We start from the raw sequence: 24686 nt of genomic DNA on the forward strand, positions 1-24686 counted from the left end.
TCAACTGAATAAGTTATATCATTTTCATTTATTTGCACTTATAACATTGGGCGTGCTACAGACAGCTGTTCAAGTGCCTCGTTTCTTCTCATCATGATCATAGCATATTACATGCATTAAAAAGTATAGCTACCAGTTATACATATTCTTAAACTAACACATCTATTCATGACAATATAAACTGGATAACTATGTATTATAATCCTTTGGCTATGCCCAGTTAGGGATGGTAAGTAGTGGATGATGTATCTACTTAGAGTCCTTATTACTACATTCAAGTATTTTCCTTTTAATATTCTATTTGGTGAGTAACAATTACATATCATTTAAGAGGAAGAGTTCAATGTTCTAGAATCTGCAGAATCAGATCTTTCATCATAGTCCTCCTCTGTATATATAGGCTGTTTGTTCACCATTGAACAGCTATCGTCAGCAATTGAAAGCCTGGGATCATTTGTAGGATGAGAGGAAAGGACTGGTGAACTGCGAAAGATACCAGCTGAGGTGTTTGGAAAAGGGGTGAGATACTGCGATCTGAGCTGGTACTGCTGCTGGAGTGTCATGGTGTTCCACAGAGCAACATCATTTGATATAAATGGACTTCCCTGGTTTCTACTCAAGCTGTTCCTCAGGACCAGTGGATAACGAGGAGGTTGAGGAAATGGGTGTTGTATTGGCATGGTGAGTGGACTCGACATGACATTGCCAGGATCACTTGAGAATCTCAATGAATCTGGGACCCTGAAGGCTGACCCGACAGACCACTTAGAGGAGGCAACAGGGTAGGAACCAAAAGCATGTTCAAAAAATGCTTGTCCATTAGAAGATACAGAAAGGACATCCGGGGTTTCTGATGGTCTATCCGAGGCTAATGCTGAGCGACTTGACAGAAGAATTTCAATGGCACCAACAAGGTCTCCCCCACAGCCTTTCAAAATCAGCTCAAGGACTGTCGCTTTGTGATTTGGAAATATTTTTTTCAGGACTTCGATGGGAGGTCTGTTACCTTTTAAAGAGAAAGGAATTGACAGAGTTCCAGAGAGCCCCTCCATCACAAGTTGGTTTTGCTCCAGGCTAAATTTGGAGCTTTCTGGTAAGGTCTCCAAGCTGTTGACATTCTTCTCAACTGGAAATCGCTCTTCATCAATCACTGCCATGTCAGGGCCTTCGCTTGGGTAGCTGTTCTTGCCTTTGACCAGATCTGGAGAATTTGTTTGCCTTGACTCTTTGTCGCTGTATGTTTCCACCGTCTCCTCTCCAGCTTGGCTGTCTAAACGTTCCTCACTTATATCTAAGGGGGAAAACAGGAAATGAACCTGATGTTAAACACCTTAAGGACCTTATCAGCATTCTAAATCAACCTAGCAATCTGCCTACTATTAAAGCATAAAATTGTCAAGAAACATTAAGCTTAATACGTTGAGCTAATCTATTGCTTTAGCTGGTTAAGATTATCATTCATTCATTCATGGAAGGTTGGCATCACTGGCTGGACCAGCATTTACTGCCTGTTCCTATTTGCCTTGAGAAAGTGGTGGTGAGCTACCTTCTTGAACCATTGCAGTCCATGTGCTGTAGCTTGACCCACAATTTTGTCCAGAATTTTGACCCAGTGACAGTGAAGGAATGGTAATATCTTTCCAAGTCAGGATGGTGAGTGGCTTGGAGGGGAGCTTAAAGGTAGTGGTGCTCCTATGCATTTGACACCCTTGACCTTCCACAATGAAGTGGACATGGGTTTGAAAGGTGGTATCTCAGGCACTTTGATGAATTTGGCAGTTTGTCCTGTAGGTAATACAAGCTGCTGACCCTGAGCGTCAGTGGTGGACAGTGAATGTTTGTGAACGTAGAATAATAAATATGTAATTGTTTTTATTCCTCTGATCAGATTTTTTGATCAGTAAGAATTGGTTTTGCAAAAAAACAGAGATGCTAGGTCATAAGCTAATGGATCTCATCCTATAAGAAGAAATATATTTTCAAACCAACCTGGTCAGGCATGTTATGATAATGCAAGGTTTGTAAAGGTTTGTAGCTCAGGTTGAGGTTTAGGGTGTAGGTTTGCTCGCTGAGCTGTAGGTTTCATATCCAGACGTTTCATTAGCTGACTAGGTAACATCATCAGTGGCAATCTCCAAGTGAAGCGAAGCTGTTGTCTCCTGCTTTCTATTTATATCTTTCTCCTGGATGGGGTTCCTGGGGTTTGTAGTGATGTCATTTCCTGTTCATTTTCTGAGGGGTTGATAGATGGCATCTAGATCTATGTGTTTGTTTATGGCGTTGTGGTTGGAGTGCCAGGCCTCTAGGAATTCTGTGGAATGCCTTTGCTTAGCCTGACCCAAGATAGATGTGTTGTCCCACTCGAAAAGGTGGCTTTTTCTATCCGTGTGTAGGGCTACGAGGGAGAGAGGGTCATGTCTTTTTGTGGCTAGCTGGTGGCTAGCTAACACCAGTTAGCCACAAAAATACACGCCCCTCTCTCCCTCGTAGCCCTACACATGAATAAAAAAAAAACACCAATTCGACTGGGACAACACATCTATCCTGGGACAGGCTAAGCAAAGGCATTCCAGAGAATTCCTAGAGGTCTGGCACTCCAACCACAAAGCCATAAACAAACACGTAGACCTAGATGCCATCTATCAACCTTCAAAAAACGAACAGGAAATGACATCACCACAAACCCCAGGAACCCCATCCAGGAGAAAACAGGAGACAACAGCTTTGCTTCACTTGGAGGTCACCACTCATGATGTTGGCTGAAAATGTGTTGCTGGTTAAAGCACAGCAGGTCAGGCAGCATCCAAGGAACAGGAAATTCGACGTTTCGGACCGGAGCCCTTCATCAGGAATGAGGAGAGGGTGCCAGGCAGGCTAAGATAAAAGGTAGGGAGGAGGGACTTGGGGGAGGGGCGATGGAGATGTTATAGGTGGAAGGAGGTCAAGGTGAGGGTGATAGGCCGGAGTGGGGTGGGGGCGGAGAGGTCAGGAAGAGGATTGCAGGTTAGGAGGGCGGTGCTGAGTTCAAGGGAATCGACTGAGACAAGGTGGGGGGAGGGGAAATGAGGAAACTGGAGAAATCTGAATTCATCCCTTGTGGTTGGAGCTATGCCTGTCTCTTTGTAGGATATGTGGAACAGTCCATCTTCCGCAACTACACTGGCACCACCCCCCACCTTTTCCTCCGCTACATCGATGACTGTATCGGCGCTGCCTCGTGCTCCCACGAGGAGGTTGAACAGTTCATCAACTCTACCAACACCTTCCATCCCGACCTCAAATTCACCTGGACTGTCTCAGACTCCTCCCTCCCCTTCCTAGACCTTTCCATTTCTAAACCGACTGACTCCCACAGCTACCTGGACTACACCTCCTCCCACCCAGCCCCCTGTAAAAACTCCATCCCATATTCCCAATTCCTTCATCTCCGCCGCATCTGCTCCCAGGAGGACCAGTTCCAATACCGCACAGCCCAGATGGCCTCCTTCTTCAAGGACCGCAGATTCCCCCCAGACGTGATCGACAATGCCCTCCACCGCATCTCCTCCACTTCCCGCTCCTCCGCCCTTGAGCCCCGCCCCTCCAACCGCCACCAAGACAGAACCCCACTGGTTCTCACCTACCACCCCACCAACCTCCGCATACAACGTATCATCCGCCGTCATTTCCGCCAACTCCAAACGGACCCCAGCACCAGGGATATATTTCCCTCCCCTCCCCTATCAGCGTTCCACAAAGACCACTCCCTCCGCGACTCCCTCGTCAGGTCCACACCCCCCACCAACCCAACCTCCACTCCCGGCACCTTCCCCTGCAACCGCAGGAAATGTAAAACTTGCGCCCACACCTCCTCCCTTACTTCTCTCCAAGGCCCCAAGGGATCCTTCCATATCCGCCACAAATTCACCTGGCACCTCCACACACATCATTTATTGCATCCGCTGCACCCGATGTGGCCTCCTCTATATTGGGGAGACGGGCCGCCTACTTGCAGAATGCTTCAGGGAACACCTCTGGGACGCCCGGACCAACCAACCCAACCACCCCGTGGCTCAACAGTTTAACTCTCCCTCCCACTCCACTGAAGACATGCAGGTCCTTGGACTCCTCCATCGCCAGAACATAACAACACGACGGCTGGAGGAAGAGCGCCTCATCTTCCGCCTGGGAACCCTCCAGCCACAAGGGATGAACTCAGATTTCTCCAGTTTCCTCATTTCCCCTCCCCCCACCTTGTCTCAGTCGATTCCCTTGAACTCAGCACCGCCCTCCTAACCTGCAATCCTCTTCCTGACCTCTCCGCCCCCACCCCACTCCGGCCTATCACCCTCACCTTGACCTCCTTCCACCTATAACATCTCCATCGCCCCTCCCCCAAGTCCCTCCTCCCTACCTTTTATCTTAGCCTGCCTGGCACCCTCTCCTCATTCCTCATGAAGGGCTCCAGCCCGAAACGTCGAACTTCCTGTTCCTTGGATGCTGCCTGACCTGCTGTGCTTTAACCAGCAACACATATGCAGCTCTGATCTCCAGCATCTGCAGACCTCACTTTTTACCACTGATGATGTTACCTAGCCAGGTAACGAAATGTCTGGATATCAAACCTACAGCTCAGCGAGCAAACCTACACCCTAAATGTCGGTACAACAGGAACCCCAACTTCCTGGCCCACAGGGAAGCATACTATCACTGTCCCACACAATCCCATCAATTTACACAAACTCCTCTATTTCGTAATTATTTCTTGATGACAATTATACAATTAGTAGCTAAACTTTTGTGATTTTTAAGGATTTTTCAGAGATGATTATCTCACATGGTATGCATTGATTTCTCCCATGCCATAAACAGAAATCAGGCACTTAATCTATGTCAGGAAAGAGAAAGATTAAAAAGGGGAATACAATTCTTATCCATTCTCCTCCATGAGATTGTTCTCTGCCCTACACATTCTCAGTGTTTAACCACAATGAGCTTTTATTTTGTAATTGTTGCAAAAAATTAACATTGTGAATTAAATTGTGTATTTGTATATATTATACAACAGAAAATTTTTTAAACTATGAACAGAAATTTGCTAACTGCTAAAGTAAAATTATATAAGACCATGAACATTTTTTACTACTCCAACACTGAGTTCAGCAAAGAAGTAAATATTGTACTTCACAGTTTTGCTGCAGTATCCAGTTCCAAAACTGGATTCGTTCTCAGCACTTATTCACATCCCCCGTGGCTCTGTGTTATTGCTCTTATCAAAACATGAACTGACATTAAGAACAAGCAAAACAAATGCATAACTTCCAAAATTGCAACATGAACACATATGATCACCAACTAACATACCCATCTCACACCATCTGTCATGTCACCTGCAGGAAAGGTCAAAAAATAAGGTCAATCCCCCTAACTGAACAAAACTAGTCTAGTGCATCACATAACTGATTGAAACAATGAGTTAAAGAACTTGTAAATGGACTGTTGCTTTAAAATATGAAATAAAACAATCAGATCACATTTCCATCCATCTACCAACACACTTGTTGAGTTGACATGGCATGTAGTTCATCAAAGTTGGAAGCAAATCTTCCTTTCTTCAACTCTTGTGAATTTTCTAATTCCACAAATGTATTTATTTTTCACTAAGGGTATTTCAAGTTATACAGTGTGCTACGCATTAAAATAATCCAGGCCTTCGAGTTGCTCAGTCATTTCAGCGAAAACGCACCATAAATTCTGAAAGTGTTCCTCTGGCATCCTCAAACCCAATTGAAACCTGCTGATTCTAGACCAATCTTAGGGTTTAACAACCAGGATAGTCTCATGAGGTGAAGCCTCCACAGGGTGAACTCTCTTTCAAAGCTGTCAATGTAAATGAGTCTGGGATTGGGTGAGTTAGTGGGAGGGATTATGTGATGCTGAGGAAGATACAGCTATAATGAGAGTTCCTGTATCCTGGTCCTCAGTTTGGATAGATAGAGTCATAGAGATATCAGGTTCACTGGTCTATAGTTCTCTGGCTTTTCCTTACCACCTTTCCTAGATAGTGGCACCACGTTAGCCAACCTCCAGTCTTCCAGCACCTCACCTGTGACTATTGATGACACAAATATCTCAGCAAGGAGCCCAGCAATCACTTCCCTAGCTTCCCAGAGAGTTCTAGGGTACACCTGATTATCATCTTCACAGCAATAAATTTTCATCAGCTGTATTTGGTCAAAAGCAAAGTTTTAGGGAGTAATTTCCTGTAGAGTCTGGTCAGATTTGTTTTTAGTAAATCCTTACTCCATTTCCCGGCCTGGTTTTCCTTTGGCTACATTTCTTGGATCTTCAGTGGGAGGTCTCTTTGGGAAATGATCACCACAGATACACATTAAATAAACAAAGCTTCTCTCCCTATCCTTAACCACTTCAATTTTAGTCCAGAAAGTATTAGAAGTCCAAAGTATCTTTTATTTTTCTCCCTGATATCTGCTGAGGCCAGACCTTTGTGTTTTATCTGGGCCCTGGTAGATACAGAGTTCATTTATAAACCCTACAAAAAGCAATGCTTAACTTTGGAATGACAGAGCAAAAATCTGAAGGATTTGTAATTTTCCAGTACAAATGGAATACTGAAATTAATTCTGATTATTTAATTACATGATAGCTATTATTGCCTTTGAAAGGATACAGATACAATGAAAGATGGTTTTTGGAACTTAAGATATAAGGAACGGTTATGGCATTTGTGCTTACTTCATTTGAAAACATGAAAACTGTTGGTGAGATTTTGCAATTATGAAGTAAATTGATAAAATCCATCAGCAAAGCTTCCTCATTTCTTCTCAAATGTCTCAGCATTGATTCACTTTCTGACATCGGTAATCCCGTGCATTCTGAAAAGCTGCCAAATGATGGCAGTTTATTCTGTGGTTGATAACAAAGGAACAAATAGCTTGCAAAAGAAATGATTCTGTCAGCATGGACAATGTTCATATTGAGTGCTGGAGCTGAAAGCCTTCTACTAAGTCATTCAAAAGCTGCTGGTTAGTAGAATCAGGGCCAGGGGACCAACAGTCAGATAATTTCATTTCATTTTTTTGAAGATTCTCCTTTGGCCAAATGGAGCATTCCTAAGACCATAGGACCATTAGAAATAGGAACTGGAGTAGGCTATTCAGCCCATTAAGCCTCCTCCACCATTCAATAGGATCATGGCTGATCAAATTGCCCTTCCTGGAACTCTTGATTCCCAGACTGATAAGAATCTATCTATCTCAGCCTTAAATATACACAAAACCTCAGCCCCAAACCTCTCCGTGCTAAAGACTCAGAGCCTTCTCAGCGATGGAAAGGCAATGGCCTTGTGGTATAATCACTGAATTATTAATCCAGAGACTCAGACAATGTTCTGGGGACCAGGGTTCACAGCAGATGGTGGAATTTGAATCCAATTAAAACAAATCTGGACTGTGAATCTGTTATTGATTGTTGGAAAAACCTATCTGGCTCATTAATGTCCTTCAGGGAAGGAACCTGCCATCCTTCCATTGTCTGGCCAACATGTGACTCTAGATTGGAGTCCTTCTCGCAGAGTGCTTTAGGGAACATCTCTGGGACACCTGCAGCAATCAACCCCACTGCCCCGTGGCCCAACATTTTAACTCCCCCTCCCACTCTGCAGAGGACATAGAGGTCCTGGACCTCTTCCACCACCGCTCCCTCACCACCCGAGGCCTGGAGGAAGAACGCCTCATGTTTCGCCTTGGAACACTTCAACCCCAGGGACTTCACCAGTTTCCTCATTTCCCCTCCCCCCACCTTATCCCAGTTCCAACATTTCAGCTCAGCACTATCTTCATGACCTGTCCTATCTGCCAATCTCCCTTCCCACCTATCTGCTCTGCCTCCTCTCTGATCTATCACCTTCATCCCCACCCCCACCCACCTATTGAACTCTTTGCTGCCTTCTCCCCACCCCCACCCTCCCTCCCATTTAATTCTCACCCTGGAGGCTCCCTGCCTTCACTCCTGATGAAGGGCTTTTGCCTGAAACGTCGATTTTCCTGCTCCTCGGATGCTGTCTGACTGGCTGTGCTTTTCCAGCACCACTCTGATCTAGACTTTGATTTCCAGCAACTGCAGTCCTCACTTTTGCCTGCATGTAACTCTAGACCCACTGCAATCTGGTTGACTCTCAACTGCCCTCTGAAATGGCCTAGCAAACCACTCGGTTGTATCAATTGCTATGAAGTTTTAAGAAAGAAATGAAACCAGACAAATCACCTATCACCAATAAGGACAAGAGGAGAATCAGCCTTGTTAATTCTGAGGGCTAGTGCCAAACTGGGACAGTTGTCTCATAGACTAGGCATGCAATAGCCTGACATAATCATACTTACAGTATCATACCATACAGACAATGTCCCAGACATTACCATCACTATCTCTGGATAATGTTCTGTCCCAATGGCAGGGCAGACCCAGCAGAGGGGGCAGCAAATTATTAATACATATTGTAATCTTTGTGGTCCCAGCCCTGATCCCTGTGGAATCCCACTAGTCATGAGTTGCCAAACCTGAAAAAGAACTCCTTATTCCCATTCGAGATCTCCTGCCGATAAGCCAATTCTCTGTCCACATCAGTATAGTACTTCCAACACCATAGGATTAGATTAGATTACTTACAGTGTGGAAACAGGCCCTTCGGCCCAACAAGTCCATACAGACCCGCCAAAGCGCAACCCACCCATACCCCTACATTTGCCCCTTACCTAACACTATGGGCAATTTAGCATGGCCAATTCACCTGACCCGCACATCTTTGGACTGTGGGAGGAAACTGGAGCACCCGGAGGAAACCCACGCAGACGCGGGGAGGACGTGCAAACTGCACACAGTCAGTCACCTAAGGCGGGAATTGAACCCGGGTCTCAGGCGCTATGAGGCAGCAGTGCTAACCACTGTGCCACCGTGCAGCCCACACGGCTCTTAAGCTTTTGTGAGGTATCATGTTGAACACCCTTTTGAAAGTCCAAATACAAGACAGGCCCTGATTTCCTTCTATACAAGTTGGTTGAGACTTCCTCAAAAAGCGCTAATAAATAAATCAGGTACGATTTCCCTTTCATGAAGCCATGCTGATTCTGTTTGATTCAATTATGATTTTTCAAATGAGCTGCTATTGCTTCTTTAATAATTGATTCCATAACTTTTCCCAACAATAGCTGTTAGGCTACTCAGCCCATAGTTACCCACTTTTTGCCTCCCTCCCTTTTTGAATAAGATGTCATATTGCCAGTATTTCAATTCTCCAGTACTTCTTTTAAAATCCAAGGAACTTTGGAAAATTACAATTAATACATCCACTATCTCCGAGCATACTTCTTTCGGGACCCTAGAATGCAATCTGTCAGGGCTGGGGGATTTATCTACCTTTAGCCCCGATGGTTTGTCTGATATTATTTTAGTGATAGTGATAGTACTTAATTCCTACCCCATATACTTAAGCATTAATGAGGTGTTCAAAGCATCTTCACTGTAAAGACTGATGCAAAATATCTGTTTAACTCCTCTGCCATTTCCTTGTTTCCTCATAACTAGTGCGCAGATTAATTTGCTATGTTCACTTTCACCATTTTCTTCCTTTTTATAAAAAAAAGCTCATTGTCAGCTTTACGTCCCTCACTAGTTTGCCATCATAGTTTATTTTCTTCTTCTTCATTATCCTCCTAACCCTACTTTGCTGAACTCGGAATTTACCCCAGTCTTCAAGGCTATCATTGACTTTTGCTTCCGTATTTGCTTTTTCTTTCAATTTAATACTTCCCTTAACTTCCTTAGTTAAACATAGTTGGTTTATTCACCTCGTAGAATCTTTCCTTCTTAACTGCAGTTTATTTTGCTGAGTCATGAATTACCTTCTTTTAATATCTGTCACTGATTACTTGTTGTCTTTCCTGCGAACTTATTTACCAGTCCCCTTGAGCTAACTCCATTCTCTTTTCATTGCATTTCCCATTAGGGAAACAGGGAGATAATGGACTTGAACGTGTGGCTGGAGAACTGGTGCAGGAAGCAAGGATTTAAATTCTTGGATCACTGGGGTATGTTTTGTGGTAAGCATAAATTCTACAAGAGAGACAGTTTGCACCTTAATAGGTTAGGGACCAGCATTCTGGCAGGCAGCTTTGCTAGTGCAACACAGCTACGTTTAAACTAAGTAGCGGGGGGCAAGGGGAGGGGACAAACTGGATGTTTAAGAAGGAAATTGAAGGTAAAGTTAGAACAAGGGAAGTCAAGAAAGTCAACTGTATCAATGAGGCAGAAAACTCAGAAAGGGACCATGCTGTAAGATTGAATAAAATAGGAGTTGATGGGACGGGTGAGGGCAGTACCAAATTAAAAATACTGTATATGAACGCACGAAGCATTAGAAATAAGATGGATGAGCTTGAGGCTCTTTTGGAAATTGGCAGATACAATATTGTGGGGATAACTGAGACATGGCTTCAAGTGGACAGGGCCTGGGAAATGAATATTCAAGGCTACACGTGCTATCGTAAGGACAGACTGACAGACAGAGGGGGTGGGATGGCCATGTTGGTAAGGGATGATATTTAGTCCCTTGCACGGGGATGTAGAGTCGGTAATGAATGGAGCTGAGAAATACTAAGGGTGAAAAGACCCTCTTGGGAGTCATCGACAGGTCCCCAAACAGTAGTCTGGATGTCAGATGTAAGTTGAATAAAGAGCTGAAATTGGCCTGTCGCAAAGATGTTACTACAGTCGTTATGGGGGATTTCAACATGCAGGTAGACTGGGAGAATCAGGATGGTATTGGACCTCAAGAAAGAGACTTTGTGGAGTACCTCAGAGATGGATTCTTAGAGCAGCTGGTGCTGGAGCCGACCAGGGAGAAGGCAATTCTGGATCTGGTATCGTGCAACGAACCAGAATTGGGCAGGGACCTCGAAGTGAAGGAGCCATTGGGAAGTAGTGACCATAATACAATAAGCTTCAATCTGCAATTTGAGAGGGAGAGGGTACAATCAGAAGTGACAATATTTCAGTTGAATAAAGGGAACTATGGAGCTATGAGGGAGGAGCTGGCCAAAGTTCAATGGTGCAATACCTTAGCAAGGATGACAGTGGAGGAACAATGGCGGATATTTCTGTGTATAATGCAGAAGTTGCAGAATCAGTTCATTCCAAAAAGGAAGAAAGATCCCAGGAGGAGGCAGGGGCGGCCGTGGCTGATGAGGGAAGTTAAGAAACATATAAAGTAAAAAGAGAAAAAGTATAACATAGCAAAGATAAGTGTGAAAACGGAGGACTGGGAAGCTTTTAAAGAACAACAGAGGATTACTAAGAAGGAAATATGCAGAGAAAAAATGAGGTACAAAGGTAAACTGGCCAAAAATATAAAGGAGGATAGTAAAAGCTTTCATAGGTATGTGAAAGGCAAAAAAATGGTTAAGACTAAAATTGAGCCCTTGAAGACAGAAACAGGGGAATATATTACGGGGGACAAAGAAATAGCAGAAGAATTGAATTGGTACTTCAGATCTGTGTTCACTGGGGAAGACACAGGCAATCTCCCTGAGGTAACAGTGGCTGAAGGACCTGAACTTAAGGGAATTTATATTTGCCAGGAATTGGTGTTGGAGAGACTGTTAGGTCTGAAGGTTGATAAGTCCCCAGGGCCCGATGGTCTACATCCCAGGGTACTGAAGGAGGTGGCTCGGGAAATCATGGATGTGTTGGTGATTATTTTCCAGAGTTCAATAGATTTGGGATCAGTTCCTGTGAATTGGAAGGTGGCTAATGTTATACCACTTTTCAAGAAAGGTGGGAGAGAGAAAACAGGAAATTAAAGACCAGTTAGTCTGACCTCAGTGGTGGGAAAGAGGCTGGAGTCTATTATAAAGGATGAAATTACAACACATCTGGATAGTAGTAACAGGATAGGTCAGAGTCAGCATGGATTTATGAAGGGGAAATCATGCTTGACTAATCTTCTTGAATTTTTTGAGGATGTAACTCTGAAGATGGACGAGGGAGATTCAGTAGATGTAGTGTACCTGGACTTTCAGAAAGCTTTTGATAAAGTCCAACATAGGAGGTTAGTGAGCAAATTTAGGGCGCATGATATTGGGGGCAAAGTACTAACTTGGATTGAAAGTTGGTTGGCTGATAGGAAACAAAGAGTAGTGATAAACGGCTCCATTTTGGAATGGCAGGCAGTGACCAGTGGGGTACCGCAGGGATCAGTACTGGGACCGCAGCTTTTTACAATATATGTTAATGATATAGAAGATGGTATTAGCAATAACATTAGCAAATTTGCTGATGATACTAAGCTGGGTGGCAGGGTGAAATGTGATGAGGATGTTAGGAGATTACAGGGTGACCTGGACAAGTTAGGTGAGTGGTCAGATGCATGGCAGATGCAGTTTAACGTGGATAAATGTATGGTTATCCACTTTGGTGGCAAGAACAGGAAGGCAGATTGCTACCTAAATGGAATCAATTTAGGTAAAGGGACAGTACAGAGAGATCTGGGTGTTCTTGTACACCAGTCAATGAAGGTAAGCATGCAGGTACAGCAGGTCGTGAAGAAGGCTAGTAGCATGCTTGCCTTCATAACAAGAGGGATTGAGTATAGAAGCAAAGAGATTCTTCTGCAGCTGTACAGGGCCCTGGTGAAACCACACCTGGAGTACTGTGTGCAGTTCTGGTCCCCAGATTTGAGGAAAGACATTCTGGCTATTGAGGGAGTGCAGCGTAGGTTCACAAGGTCAATTCCTGGAATGTCGTGATTACCTTACACTGGAAGACTGGAGCGACTGGGCTTGTATACCTTTGAGTTGAGAAGACTGAGAGGGGATCTGATTGAAACATTTAAGATTATTAAAGGATTGGACACTCTGGCAGCAGGAAACATGTTTCCGCTGATGGGTGAGTGCCGAACCAGAGGACACAGCTCAAAAATACGGGGTAGACCATTTAGGACAGAGATGAGGAGAAACTTCTTCACCCAGAGAGTGTGGCTGTGTGGAATGCTCTGCCCCAGAGGGCAGTGGAGGCCCAGTCTCTGGATTCATTTAAGAAAGAGTTGGATAGAGCTCTCAAAGATAATGGAATCAAGGGTTATGGAGATAAGGCAGGAACAGGATACTGATTAAGGATGATCAGCCATGATCATAATGAATAGTGGTGCAGGCTCGAAGGGCAGAGTGGCCTACTCCTGCACCTATTGTCTATTGTCTATTAATATTTTGTTTGCATCAGGATGGTGCTTTAGTAACAATTTTCCTTCTGGACTTTATAGAGTAGATTTCGATAATTTGACCTTACTGGTCATTTTCTTTACACTTAAATTTGCCACCGCGCTGTATCATCATTAGCACTCAAATCTGTTTTCATTTAGAGCTACAATTAAATACATTACATCTGAAAATGGATTTCACAACCTTAGATCAACCTCCAGAGTGTGGCAACATCCCAGCCATAAATCCCAGTTCCCTGTTTATTAAGTTTAAGTCTCATGCTGATCAGGCATTGATAGTGTAAGCATTCCCAAATTGTTTCCAAGATTCCTTGGCCTATCCAATGTGTATTTATTTATTTAAAAAGTGTTTTTGATCAAAGTGCACTATTTAATATAACTGAATTTCTGTTGGATTCTCCTGAGTTCCCATCACAGGTTTTTCAGAGGTATTCCAGGCTCTCTGGCTGCTAATGCTATTTCCCTGGAGATTCCATTGATCTTGTATTAATGTTATAGCGGTAGATTGAAAGTTCCAAATGTACTGTACGTTAGGTGCATTCATGGGAAATATAGGCTTACAGGGTAGAGGGATAGGTTGTCAGGCAGCATCCAAGGAGCAGGAGAATCGACGTTTCGGGCATGAGCCCTTCTTCAGGAATGAGGAAGGTGTGCCAAGCAGGCTAAGATAAAAGGTAGGGAGGAGGGACTTGGGGGAGGGGCGTTGGGAATGCGATAGGTGGAAGGAGGTAAAGGTGAGGGTGATAGGCCGGAGTGGGGGTGGGGGCGGAGGTTAGGAAGGTGGTGTTGAGTTCAAGGTTTGGGACTGAGACAAGGTGGGGGGAGGGGAAATGAGGAAACTGGAGAAACTGGAGAAGCTTTGTCTCGGTCCCAACGCTCGAACTCAGCACCACATTCCTAACTTGCAATCTTCTTCCTGACCTCTCCACCCCCACCCCACTCCGGTCTACCACCCTCACCTTTACCTCCTTCCACCTATCGCATTCCCAACGCCCCTCCCCCAAGTCCCTCCTCCCTACCTTTTATCTTAACCTGCTTGGCACACCTTCCTCATTCCTGAAGAAGGGCTCATGCCCGAAGCGTCGATTCTCCTGCTCCTTGGATGCTGCCTGACCTGCTGTGCTTTTCCAGCAACACATTTTCAGCTCTGATCTCCAGCATCTGCAGCCCTCACTTTCTCCCAGAGGGATAGGTTGGTGTGGGATTCTCTTTGGAGGGTCAGTGTGGACTTGTTGAGCTGAATGGCCTGTTTCCACACTGTCTGGATTCTACAAAATAAATAACCAGATGCCAATGGATAGAAAGTAGTGAAAGAGAGATTTTCTAAAAGATCTGACTTAGAGGATTTTGAGGCAAAGTAATGTTCCATTAGAGAAAAAGGAATGAAATTTTGTTTGGATGGATAGAAAAAAAAGGAAAGAATTTATTGAGCAAAATACACAGAAATAACCTTATGAAGGGCAAATACTATTATGAAAGACAGAAAAGTGTTATATGACAGAAAATAAGATACATTACTGGGAATGAGGAGACTATCAATACCTTTACTAGGTGTGAAACCAAAGTGGTTACATTTAGAAATGAGCATGGTCTATTTATTAACATGTCCCTTTAACTTATGAAATAAAATGTCTTGGGACGCTCACTAATATATTGCAACCAAACCATCAGCTTGTGCCATCTGTTAAATAGCACCTTGAATAGTAGAATTCTGAGATTTTAAGATACCATGTTCCAGAATTAATTTTATTATGAAACCTATAAACTATTGGTTTTGATTGAATGGAATAATGATTATCATCATAATGAGTTATAGGCATTAGGATGATCCAATTATATGTTAAGTAAGAATGATATAAAACACCTATTTGTCATCTATTTGTTCCGAAGAAGGGTCACTGGATTTAAAATATTAACTCTGTTTCTCTCTTCCCAGATGCTACCAGACCTACTGAGTTTCTCCAACAATTTCTGTTTTTTGTTTGAGTCACTTATTAAGGACCATTAGGAACAATACTAGAACCTAAAATAGCATTTAACATTAGAATAATTACTTGAAGTTAATATTTCTTGACCAGTTAATAAAATTAACAGCAAGTAAAAAGTTATCGCTTGATATATATTAATAATGCATTTAAGGTGAGGGGGAGAGGTTCAAAGGAGATGCGAGGGACAAGTTTTGTGGTAGAGTCTGCCAAGGCTGGTGGTGGAGGCAGATAGGATAGAGGCATTTCAGGAACTTTTGGATGAACGAATAACTAAGCAAGAAATTGAAGGATGTGGACCAAGAGGATTGGTCTAATTTCATGTCATGTTCGGTACAACATCACGGGCCATAGACTCCATTCCTGTGCTGTACTGTTCTACGCTCTATGCAATTGATTGGAAAATGCTTACTTCTGCCCTGGCATCTTCTCAAATCTTCTTCTCATAGTCTTAGAATAAAATAAAAGGTTTAAAGTGAATAGTTATATTGCTTAACGTGGGATTATGAAAGGAGCAGTTGATGGGAAATATATAACATTTGGAAAAATTTAAATTGCTTTCTTGTCAAGTTAACAAATGAGAGTTTCATTAATCCCGTTTCCAAATATCCAGTTCAAGTTTTAGTTATCTGAGAGGTTCTTGTGATTATCGATAATAGATACTCCTGGGAAATACAGTGATCGATTTTATATGCATAATCAAATGCTAACATGTTTATGTGGGAGCATGTTTTAAAATGTAATAGGAGGAATATTGTGTGCCACTGCTTAAACTCATTGCAAATGATCCTTACGTTAAAAAAATAACCGCACATTACAAAATCAAAGGGGTTCTCTTGCTGTAGCGAAGGGAGTTAGCTGAACTGTGTATTCAATGAAGTGATGAAAGTGACTTCCACCGGCGTCAAAGCAGCAGGAGCAAAGCTCGCATATTCATTTCAATGTTATTTCTCTCGGTGATTTTACACCTCTGATTGCCTCTGTGGGGATTGTAAATGAAACTGAGACCTTTGCTTCTCTCGACTCATGATGTTTCTCTGAATTAATTTTCTTATTGAACATAATTTTGCTCTTGGGTGTCTGAAATTACATGCTTTCTACAGCCTGGTCTGACCCTTGCGCTTGGTTTCCATTGGAAATTATGTCACATGTCTGTTGCTTGTTTTAGCATTTACTCACATTAACCTTCATTGAAAATATTTACCGAGTTTTTCACCATTGCAATTCTGTCCTGAGGAGTCATCGTTGGTCATTATGCGCTTGGACTAGTTTTGTAGGAAACTTGGTCCAATTATTTCAATCGTAGAATGGATTCAGTTTTAAAACTATGACCCTTATCTAGTTCAAGACACGTTTACCAATAACTTGTAAAGTGCAGGAATAACACTAGAACTCTGAAATGGAAACGAAAAATGTTAGGAATAAAGATTGCTGCAGACTATACTTTCCCCTTTCAGATGCCGATCGGTTTACTGTTTTAGAACGATTTCAGTTTAACCTTCGTGTTTCTGGTGTCAGACGCGATTGCAAAAGAACACGTTGCACTTAAAGTAACATTTAGATATTAAACAAGAAGAGAAATTACTGGAGATGCTCAGCAAGTCTGGCAACATCTGTGCAGAGTGAAAGGGAGCTAACGTTTCGATCCTTCACGTGGATTTAGCTAAGTTGTAAATTGTAATGTCACACCAGGTTGATTTTAAATCTTATTATTAATGTCTCGGCAGAGTTACACTGTTTAGAAACACGCAATCAACGCACTTTTATGGTTCTTTTTTAAAGTCAGTTCAGGCGCAGAAATTTCACGGGGAACGGATTTGGGCTCCTCGGCCGCTTTGTGAAATGAACGAGACAAAGTTGAAAACCCTTGGAAACAAAATGCCTCATGTTTGGGGTGTGGCGTGATGGGAGGGGGCGGGTGGGGGGAGTGGGTGTTGGCGGTGTGAAGGGGGGGGATTTTGAGGGTGGAGGGGTTGGGTGGGGTGTGGGTTTGGGGTGTGGTGACAGCTGGGGAATAAAACCAGAAGGGGAACTCTGTAATATTCAGAAGTGGGAGATAACGAGGAGTACCGGATTACTCTGGTGATCTCTGGAGTAGAGAGAGTCTCCAAATCTGGATGAAGGGACGCTTGGCTGCAATAATCCCAGTGACCTTGGATTTCCAGGGCGAAAGGCAACATTTACGATTCAGTGTCCAGAAAGCCAGTGCCCTTTTGATTAATAACGATTGACTTCCCCAGCTCTCCTGAAGAAACTGTTAGCAGAACTGCTGACTGGGTAGCAAAGCGCTCTGCAGCAACACCGATCTTATTGTATTCCCAAACAACTCGCCTGTTGCTTGGTAACATTTCAATGATGTTTGATCCGTCTTTTTTTTAGCAGAAGTTATTATGGTCCTATTTCGATTAAATCTGCCTTAGTTTGATTGCTGTAATTTGTTAGGAGTCTTGCATTAGAGCGGATTATTAATCATGTGTTCGAATCCAATACTGCGGTATTCGTCATGTCTGTTTTGACATTAAGGTGTTAAAAATCTGTCAATTATAATTGAGGCAATGTTTCTTTTTAAAATAAAGTGCTTTTTGGAGCCATCAATAACCCCCGACCCCCCAACCGTTAAAGTCAGACCATCATCAACTCTTTCTTTTAAAAATCTTTCGATAAATCAACACTTTAAACGTTAAGAAAAATAGCGCTGCAGAATAAGAAATAACTTGCAGCTAGTTCAAATAACGAATTAAATCGTATTGCTGAAAGTATCTCCTTCCTCTGGGTCATTGGGAGATAATTTAATGAAGATTTGACAGTTTGTTTTGTCCAGGTCCGTGCTTCCCTTTTATAATTACACTTACATCAGGAAACCACTCGATGTTGTGTCCCCAGTTCCCTGAGAGAGACCGACACAATCCTGGCCACTGACCTATTAACGAATATCTTCGCGTTTAGTAATGTCGAGCCCAACACACAGCAGCAAGTGTTTGAGCGTGAAACTATCCTTGGGTACGATGCAAGTTTATATGTATTGTTAGAACACGGGCTGCTCATTAATTACCGTCTAGACTTTAAAGGAGTGCAGCTCAAGGTCGCTTTGTTCCTAAATGCTGTTAATGTGAGGTGTCAGCTTTATAATGCAGAGGCGGTGAAAGTGCTGTATTAAATTTCCTGCCTTGCTGTACTTTGGGGTACAATGGTTTCAGAGACAGGTAATGTTCAAACCCCTGTTTCCCACCCCACCCGAGCCGCTCAGAAAGAACCGGCGTTGTTACAAATCGCCGCACCGACGGGACCCTGAAGAATGCTGACGCTGTTTGTTAATAATCCAAACAAATAAAAGACAGTTTGGACTCAAATGGTTAATTTTATAATTCTTTTGTGAATTAAAAAATGTTTATCAAACTAATCACAGACAATGCTGCCAGCTCTATTCCCGGTGTACTCAAGAACGGACGTTTATCTCAAACTAAAGAGATGTTTTTTTGAAAACAACAAAAATAGTCTTAAATGTGTAAATGATCTGCAATGAAATGAAGTTTGATCAATAGAATTTCTCAGTATCTTACTCTTTTTTAACTCTTCACATCATCTGACTATAACGAAAGTAGCCCTTTCCAAGGCCTTACTGGGGGGCTGTAGGTTTCATTGAACCTATAAAAGGTGCAATCACCATCGCGAGACAGTGATATGACATAACTAAGAAAATCGTCACTATAATATTGAGTAACTAGTGCAGTTTGTAATAGGAGGATTAATTAATTCCATTAATAAACAAACCATCGACACCAACTGAACATCTTCTCTAGCGTAAATACCTTAAATATTGAAATGACGATATTCAAGATGATTTGGTATTAGCAACAAAGATGAAACACTGAAACGTTTAACTTTGGTCTACATGACACGCCAACACATTCTGAATAATGCTGAATATAACGTGTTTATTACCCCGTTATGGTTTTCTTGTTAATATGTGCATAACGTGTCCTTTACAAAACAACAGGAAGCTGCAAGGCGAAAAGAATAGATTTAGGAGTAACAAGCGACCTCGCTCCTTCCATGTGTCTGTTTTAACTAGAAATTAATCAGGTGTCCCATAAAGAGACCATTTTCAAATGAGGAACATAGTGTGACTGGGTAATACTCTATTTAACTCAGTAAACGGCACAAAGCGAAAGTTTCGCTGGAAAAAAAAACATGGATCTGTTCAAAGAATTAGGATACATTAGAATACATTTTTCTGTTAAAGCTTTCGTTAGTGTTTGAGTGTTGCGGAACCAACCCAATAACCACCATTAAATTGAAGGGAAATGGTTGGAGTCCGTATTTTTACAGCACTCAGAAGTGGATTTTGAAAAGGCGGACATTTTTGAGAAGCGTAACGTAAATAAATTTAAAATCGGCATACATTGCAAAAGCAGCAATGAGACAATAGTCTGTTTTAGTGCGGGATAAATTATCGACACACGAGGGAACCTCCCTTCTTTCCCCCAGCAGTTATCCAGGTGAAAGAACTAAGGCGACAGTGTAATGGTTTATTGGAAAGCGACCAGCTCTGACGGTGAGAATGCTCTCTCAGCGTTACAGCCCGCAGTTACTCTCTCCCGCGTGGGACATTGACAGGTTAAATCACTGACAGGAGGCTTGCCTGACCTGGGTTAACTTATCATTTTCATTTCGTTATCTCTGTCCCTCGTTGCTTACAGTTTCGGCAAAATGGTCTCAATACAATCCCTAAACGCCAAGAACCATTGTTGGCTATTTCATATTCGTCGCTATTCGTGCAACCATTCGATCTTAGACCCATATTATAACCTGGTTTGCTGTTTAAACTATAAGCATTCTTTCATCTTTAATCATTACCTTTACTAATAATTTGTTATTAAATCTAACAAATGGACATGTTCAGTATTCCAGGTCAGGCCATGTTCCCATGATACAGCTGCGATATCATTTACAAGAAAGCCTAGTTTCAAAGTCCCTTTAATTTTGGAAGCTTTGCATTGAGGTCAATATTAAATTTAACGTCATGATCGTATCCAGTGCGAATGTACAACTGACCTTGCTATTCCTGTGTGCACCTTGTTAGGCAGTCAATGAAGGTATCACCCATTACAAAACCCCCCCGTCTAAATCAGCTCGGCTCGCTTATGGAAGGTTAATGGTTATCACGCTATATTCTGCACTCGAACGTCTGCCTAGGAGATGTTATTGTAAATGAATTCCAGATTATATTAAAACGAGATTCATTTATATTTTAATTTCTGAGTGCTGCCTTCAATGTTTGGTCTAACTGAATGTTTTAGGATTACGCTCAGTGTCGGGGTTGAGTCGCCTGGTCTGTATGAGGTTGGCTCATGTGCATACGCTGAGAGATGGAAAGCCTTTAAATCCGCGGATTTCACTGCTCGATGTTTGTACAGATAGGAACCTGCTGTCTTTACAGAAAACCTCTTTTCAACCTGACAATTTAGTAGTTACTCATGCATTTCCCTTTTTAGCAACCATTACCGTGTAATTGTACGAACATAAATTCGTTAAAAAAAACCAACTAATAAAAAGTGTTTGTTTCACAGTATCCGAGTTTTGGATGTTAAATGTGGTCGGATTATTTACTAGATGCAGGTAAATAAAAATCCCGGTTCAACTCCGAACTTCTGGCTGAAATATTCTCTATACGTTACTAACCTCAAATGAGGGTTTTTGTGGTGCAGTGGTAGTGTCCCCACCTCTAGCGCAGGGGAATGGGTTAAAGTCCCACCTACTTCTTTAATAAAATCTCCGAACAGGTTAATTAAATGCTTCTAAAAATGAACGTTGGATACAGACTACTGTAGAAGTCCGCTGTCAAACTTTCTTTGAGTTACAATGAAACGAGAGAGGGGACGATGGTTAAATCCCCTTGATCACATCTCTCAATAAATTAAACCAATAAAATAACTCACTTTATTCCAATCTAATCCAAAATCAAATATACATCTACTTGCAAAACGTTTCCGACGGTTTACGCTGCATTTTTTTCTAAATATGCTTCTTTTTGCAAAGTGGTTTCTCCGAGTGTTTAACCCTGACCAGACAAAGATTTGCTCAGGTCATTTCCAGTCGCGGGTTTTCCCCGCAGCGCTCACTGAGCCCGAAGCGACTGGAGCCGGGGAAACACAAACGCTCCTTCGGCCCGAGGAGAGTTTGGAGTCTCTCAAACAACCAGCTCAAAGCCCATTCAGCCCCCGCTCCACCGAGTCTCACATGTTCGCAAACATCACTGCCGTACAGCGGATGCTTTTTTTTTACAAAGTCAAAAATGAAATTACAAATGAAAATGAGGTCGGAAGAAATCTTGGTGGAAGGGATTTTTTTTAAAGTTCACTCACGGTTATGTAGGGCAGCATGTATTCCCGTTCCCATTACAAAGAACTGCTCAAGAAATGGCCTCAATTATTCCCGAAAACACATCACTGTTAGTCTCTTCATAGAAATCCCCACTAATTAAACAATTAAATAATTCACAGGCTCTTAATTATAAAAACAATGAATTCTACGGACAGGAAACTGTCTGAGGGGTTATAAATCTGGGTATAATTTAGCTCCAACCAGAGGTTTGTTTTCTGCAATTGTTTCTGAATGGAGTTAAAAATCGCACAACACCGGGTTATAGTCCAACAGGTTTATTTGGAAGCACTAGCTGTTGGACTATAACCTGGTGCTGTGTGATTTTTAACTTTGTCCACTCTAGTCCAACACCGGCATCTCCAAATCGTATCTGAATTGAACCGAGTAAATGCGGCATATTTGCAAAATATTCCTCCTTATCGTCAGTGGACTGAAAATGGTCCTCCCTTCAGATCTTTGCCCTTTGAGGGACTTCAGATCTACACTCGGAGAATTTGGAATCGGGACCTGGTTATGAAGTGTGCACATGAATATGCTCATTCGGATTTATACTGTAGGGATTTGGAACCACGTGTACTTATCGAGGGGTTTAATCTGTCTGGAACATGTTATCCTTGTTCAAAACACCGAATGAATTTGTTTGAGGAAACTGTTGTGAGAAATCTTTGTGTGTGTGTGTTCCACAGGAGTTCAGTCTAAAACTGACTCTATGTAATGAGTGAAACATTAAAGGGTCACTAGACCCGAAACATTAACTCTGTTTCTCTCTCCGGACATACAGGCAGACCTGCTGAGTTTCTCAAGCAGTTTCTGACTCTGTTACAGATTTCCAGGGCCTGCAGTCTTGGTTTTAATTTATTCGGGACGTTATGTTTTCTGTTTCACGCACTTTAATTGAAACAAGTCGGGATTTTTCTGTTACCTGTGTTCTTAAATTATCACTTTAATTCGTAAAGTTATAGTAATCAGAAGATCTGACTAAAGCAGGCTGTAATGGATCAAATAAATCCTTCAGAAACCTGTCACGTTTCTGACTGAGCGTTAATCCGGAGCCGGTTACCGATTCCACAACCACGGGCTGTCCCACGGACTAACCAGAAACAAGAACAAAAACTGCTGGAGAAAGTGCTGGTTTGTTTCAGTTCGTCAGCTTCCACCTACTCACCCGAGCAACTTATACCGTAATCACCATTGCAACCCAGACCTGTTCTAAATAAAACTGCGGAAACCTCGAACAAATCTGCAGAAGGCTCACTGGACCCGAAATTCCGGGTCTCCCTCCACAGAAAGTGGCAGACCCTCCGAGTTTCTCCAGCACTTGCTGTATTGTTTTATTGTGGCTTGCCCTCCCCTCCTTTCTGTCAGGGCCATGTCAGCATCTCATTCAGGGTAAAAATAAGAAATCCCCCTTTGCTTTGTTTCCACACCCACACACCCACATACACACCCAGCCACACACCCACACACACATACACACACACAGACATACACATACACCCACCCACACCCACACACACACCCAGCCACACACCCACACCCACCCACACACACATACACACACACATACACACACACAGACATACACATACACCCACCCACACACACACACACACACACACCCAGCCACACACCCACACACACCCACACACACAGACACACACACACCCACACATACACCCACCCACACCCACACCCACACACACACACCCAGCCACAAACCCACACACACATACACACCCAGCCACACACACACACACATCCACACACCCACACATACACCCACCCACACCCACATACACACACCCAGCCACATACCCACACACACATATACACACACACACATATACACACCCACACCCACACACCCACCCACACACACACCCAGCCACACACACACTCACACACCCAGCCACACACCCACCCACACTCACACACCCACACACCCACACACACACCCACACACACTCACACACACACCCACCCACCCACACTCACACACACCCACACACACCCACCCACACACCCACCCACCCACACCCACACACCCACACACACACCCACCCACACTCACACACACCCACACACCCACCCACACTCACACACACCCACACACACCCACCCACACACCCACCCACCCACACTCACACACACACACACACCCACACACACAGACAATCTCAGGGTGCCTGCGCCTGGCCGGACGCTGGTACCTAGCGCCTTACCGGCCCGGGTCGGGTGGATGCTGTCCGGTTCCCAGCGCAGCGCCGTCTCTCTGCCTTTGGTGTGATGGTGCCGGCTCTCAGTGGGAGCCGCTCCCGGCCCAGAGCCCCCTGGCAGGCGGATCGTGTCGTGGATGAGGCTGCCGATACACTCGTTAGCCTGCTGCCTGCGGAGAGCCACCTGAGCGGCCATCACCCGCTGCCTCTCGATGATGAGGATGCATTTCTCGCAGGTACAGTCCTTGAAGCGGCAGTAGCGCTTGTGACCTTTGAGCCAGGACAGGACGCCGTGGTTCCGGCAGCGAGCGCACTTCGGGGTCCTCTGCAGCGGGGCTCGGGGCTGGGAGACTGGGCCCGCCATGTACATGTACGGGGAGCCGTATGCGTTCATCTCTCACATAGAGCCGGGCTCCACACACTGACAGGCGCCTTGCTTCTGTCTTTCTGCAGCTTTGCAGCATGAAGTGAGAGTCCAGCCTAGGAACCTCCCTCCCTCCTGCTCTGAGAGGGGGCTGATTCCACCCCCTGGGCACTTTGGGGACACTGTTTTCTCACTGAGACAGGGCTGGGTCTGTTTACAGCGGAAGCTGGCGGCTAGGTGTATTCACATCAATAAAGGCGGATCTCTCTCTCTCTCAAACACACACACACACTCACACAGTGACTGAGTCAATAGGAGGGCGAGCAGTGAGCTGGTCACACTCACACTCTCTCTCCCAGGGATCACCGTAATCTCCAGCAGACCCACCTTCCCCTCTGCTGACATCAGAGGTACAGGCAATCGGTGTATTTACAGACCACTTGCATGGTCCTGGGGGTGGGCAGGGT

The 24686-nt window shown here is 43.6% G+C and overlaps 1 protein-coding gene across 3 annotated transcripts; it reads right to left on the bottom strand.

Moving 5' to 3' along the window:
- Positions 1 to 326: 326 nt before the first annotated feature.
- dmrt3a (doublesex and mab-3 related transcription factor 3a) lies at positions 327 to 24259 on the bottom strand. Of its 3 annotated transcripts, none has more exons than XM_060846942.1 (2): positions 23868 to 24259; positions 327 to 1300 (listed from the first exon to the last, which is right to left on the bottom strand). In XM_060846942.1, the coding sequence occupies exons 1-2, from the start codon at positions 24247 to 24249 to the stop codon at positions 327 to 329; spliced, it is 1356 nt and encodes a 451-aa protein (XP_060702925.1). In that variant the 5' UTR covers positions 24250 to 24259. The 3 variants fall into 3 exon arrangements, with proteins under 3 accessions (XP_060702925.1, XP_060702907.1, XP_060702917.1); XM_060846924.1 differs by having other exon boundaries at positions 327 to 1291; positions 23862 to 24259; XM_060846934.1 differs by having other exon boundaries at positions 327 to 1291; positions 23844 to 24259.
- Between the last annotated feature and the right edge of the window lie 427 nt (positions 24260 to 24686).

This window comes from Hemiscyllium ocellatum, chromosome 2, assembly GCF_020745735.1.
Source record: "Hemiscyllium ocellatum isolate sHemOce1 chromosome 2, sHemOce1.pat.X.cur, whole genome shotgun sequence".
NCBI classification, from domain to species: Eukaryota; Metazoa; Chordata; class Chondrichthyes; order Orectolobiformes; family Hemiscylliidae; genus Hemiscyllium; species Hemiscyllium ocellatum.

Coding starts and splice junctions, on each gene's coding strand:
- dmrt3a (XM_060846934.1), bottom strand. CDS start 24,249: ATGAACGCATACGGCTCCCCGTACATGTACATGGCGGGCCCAGTCTCC. Junction 1,292..23,843: donor CGGTAAGGCGCTAGGTACCA/GCGTCCGGCCAG, acceptor TTTCCCCCTTAG/ATATAAGTGAGGAACGTTTA.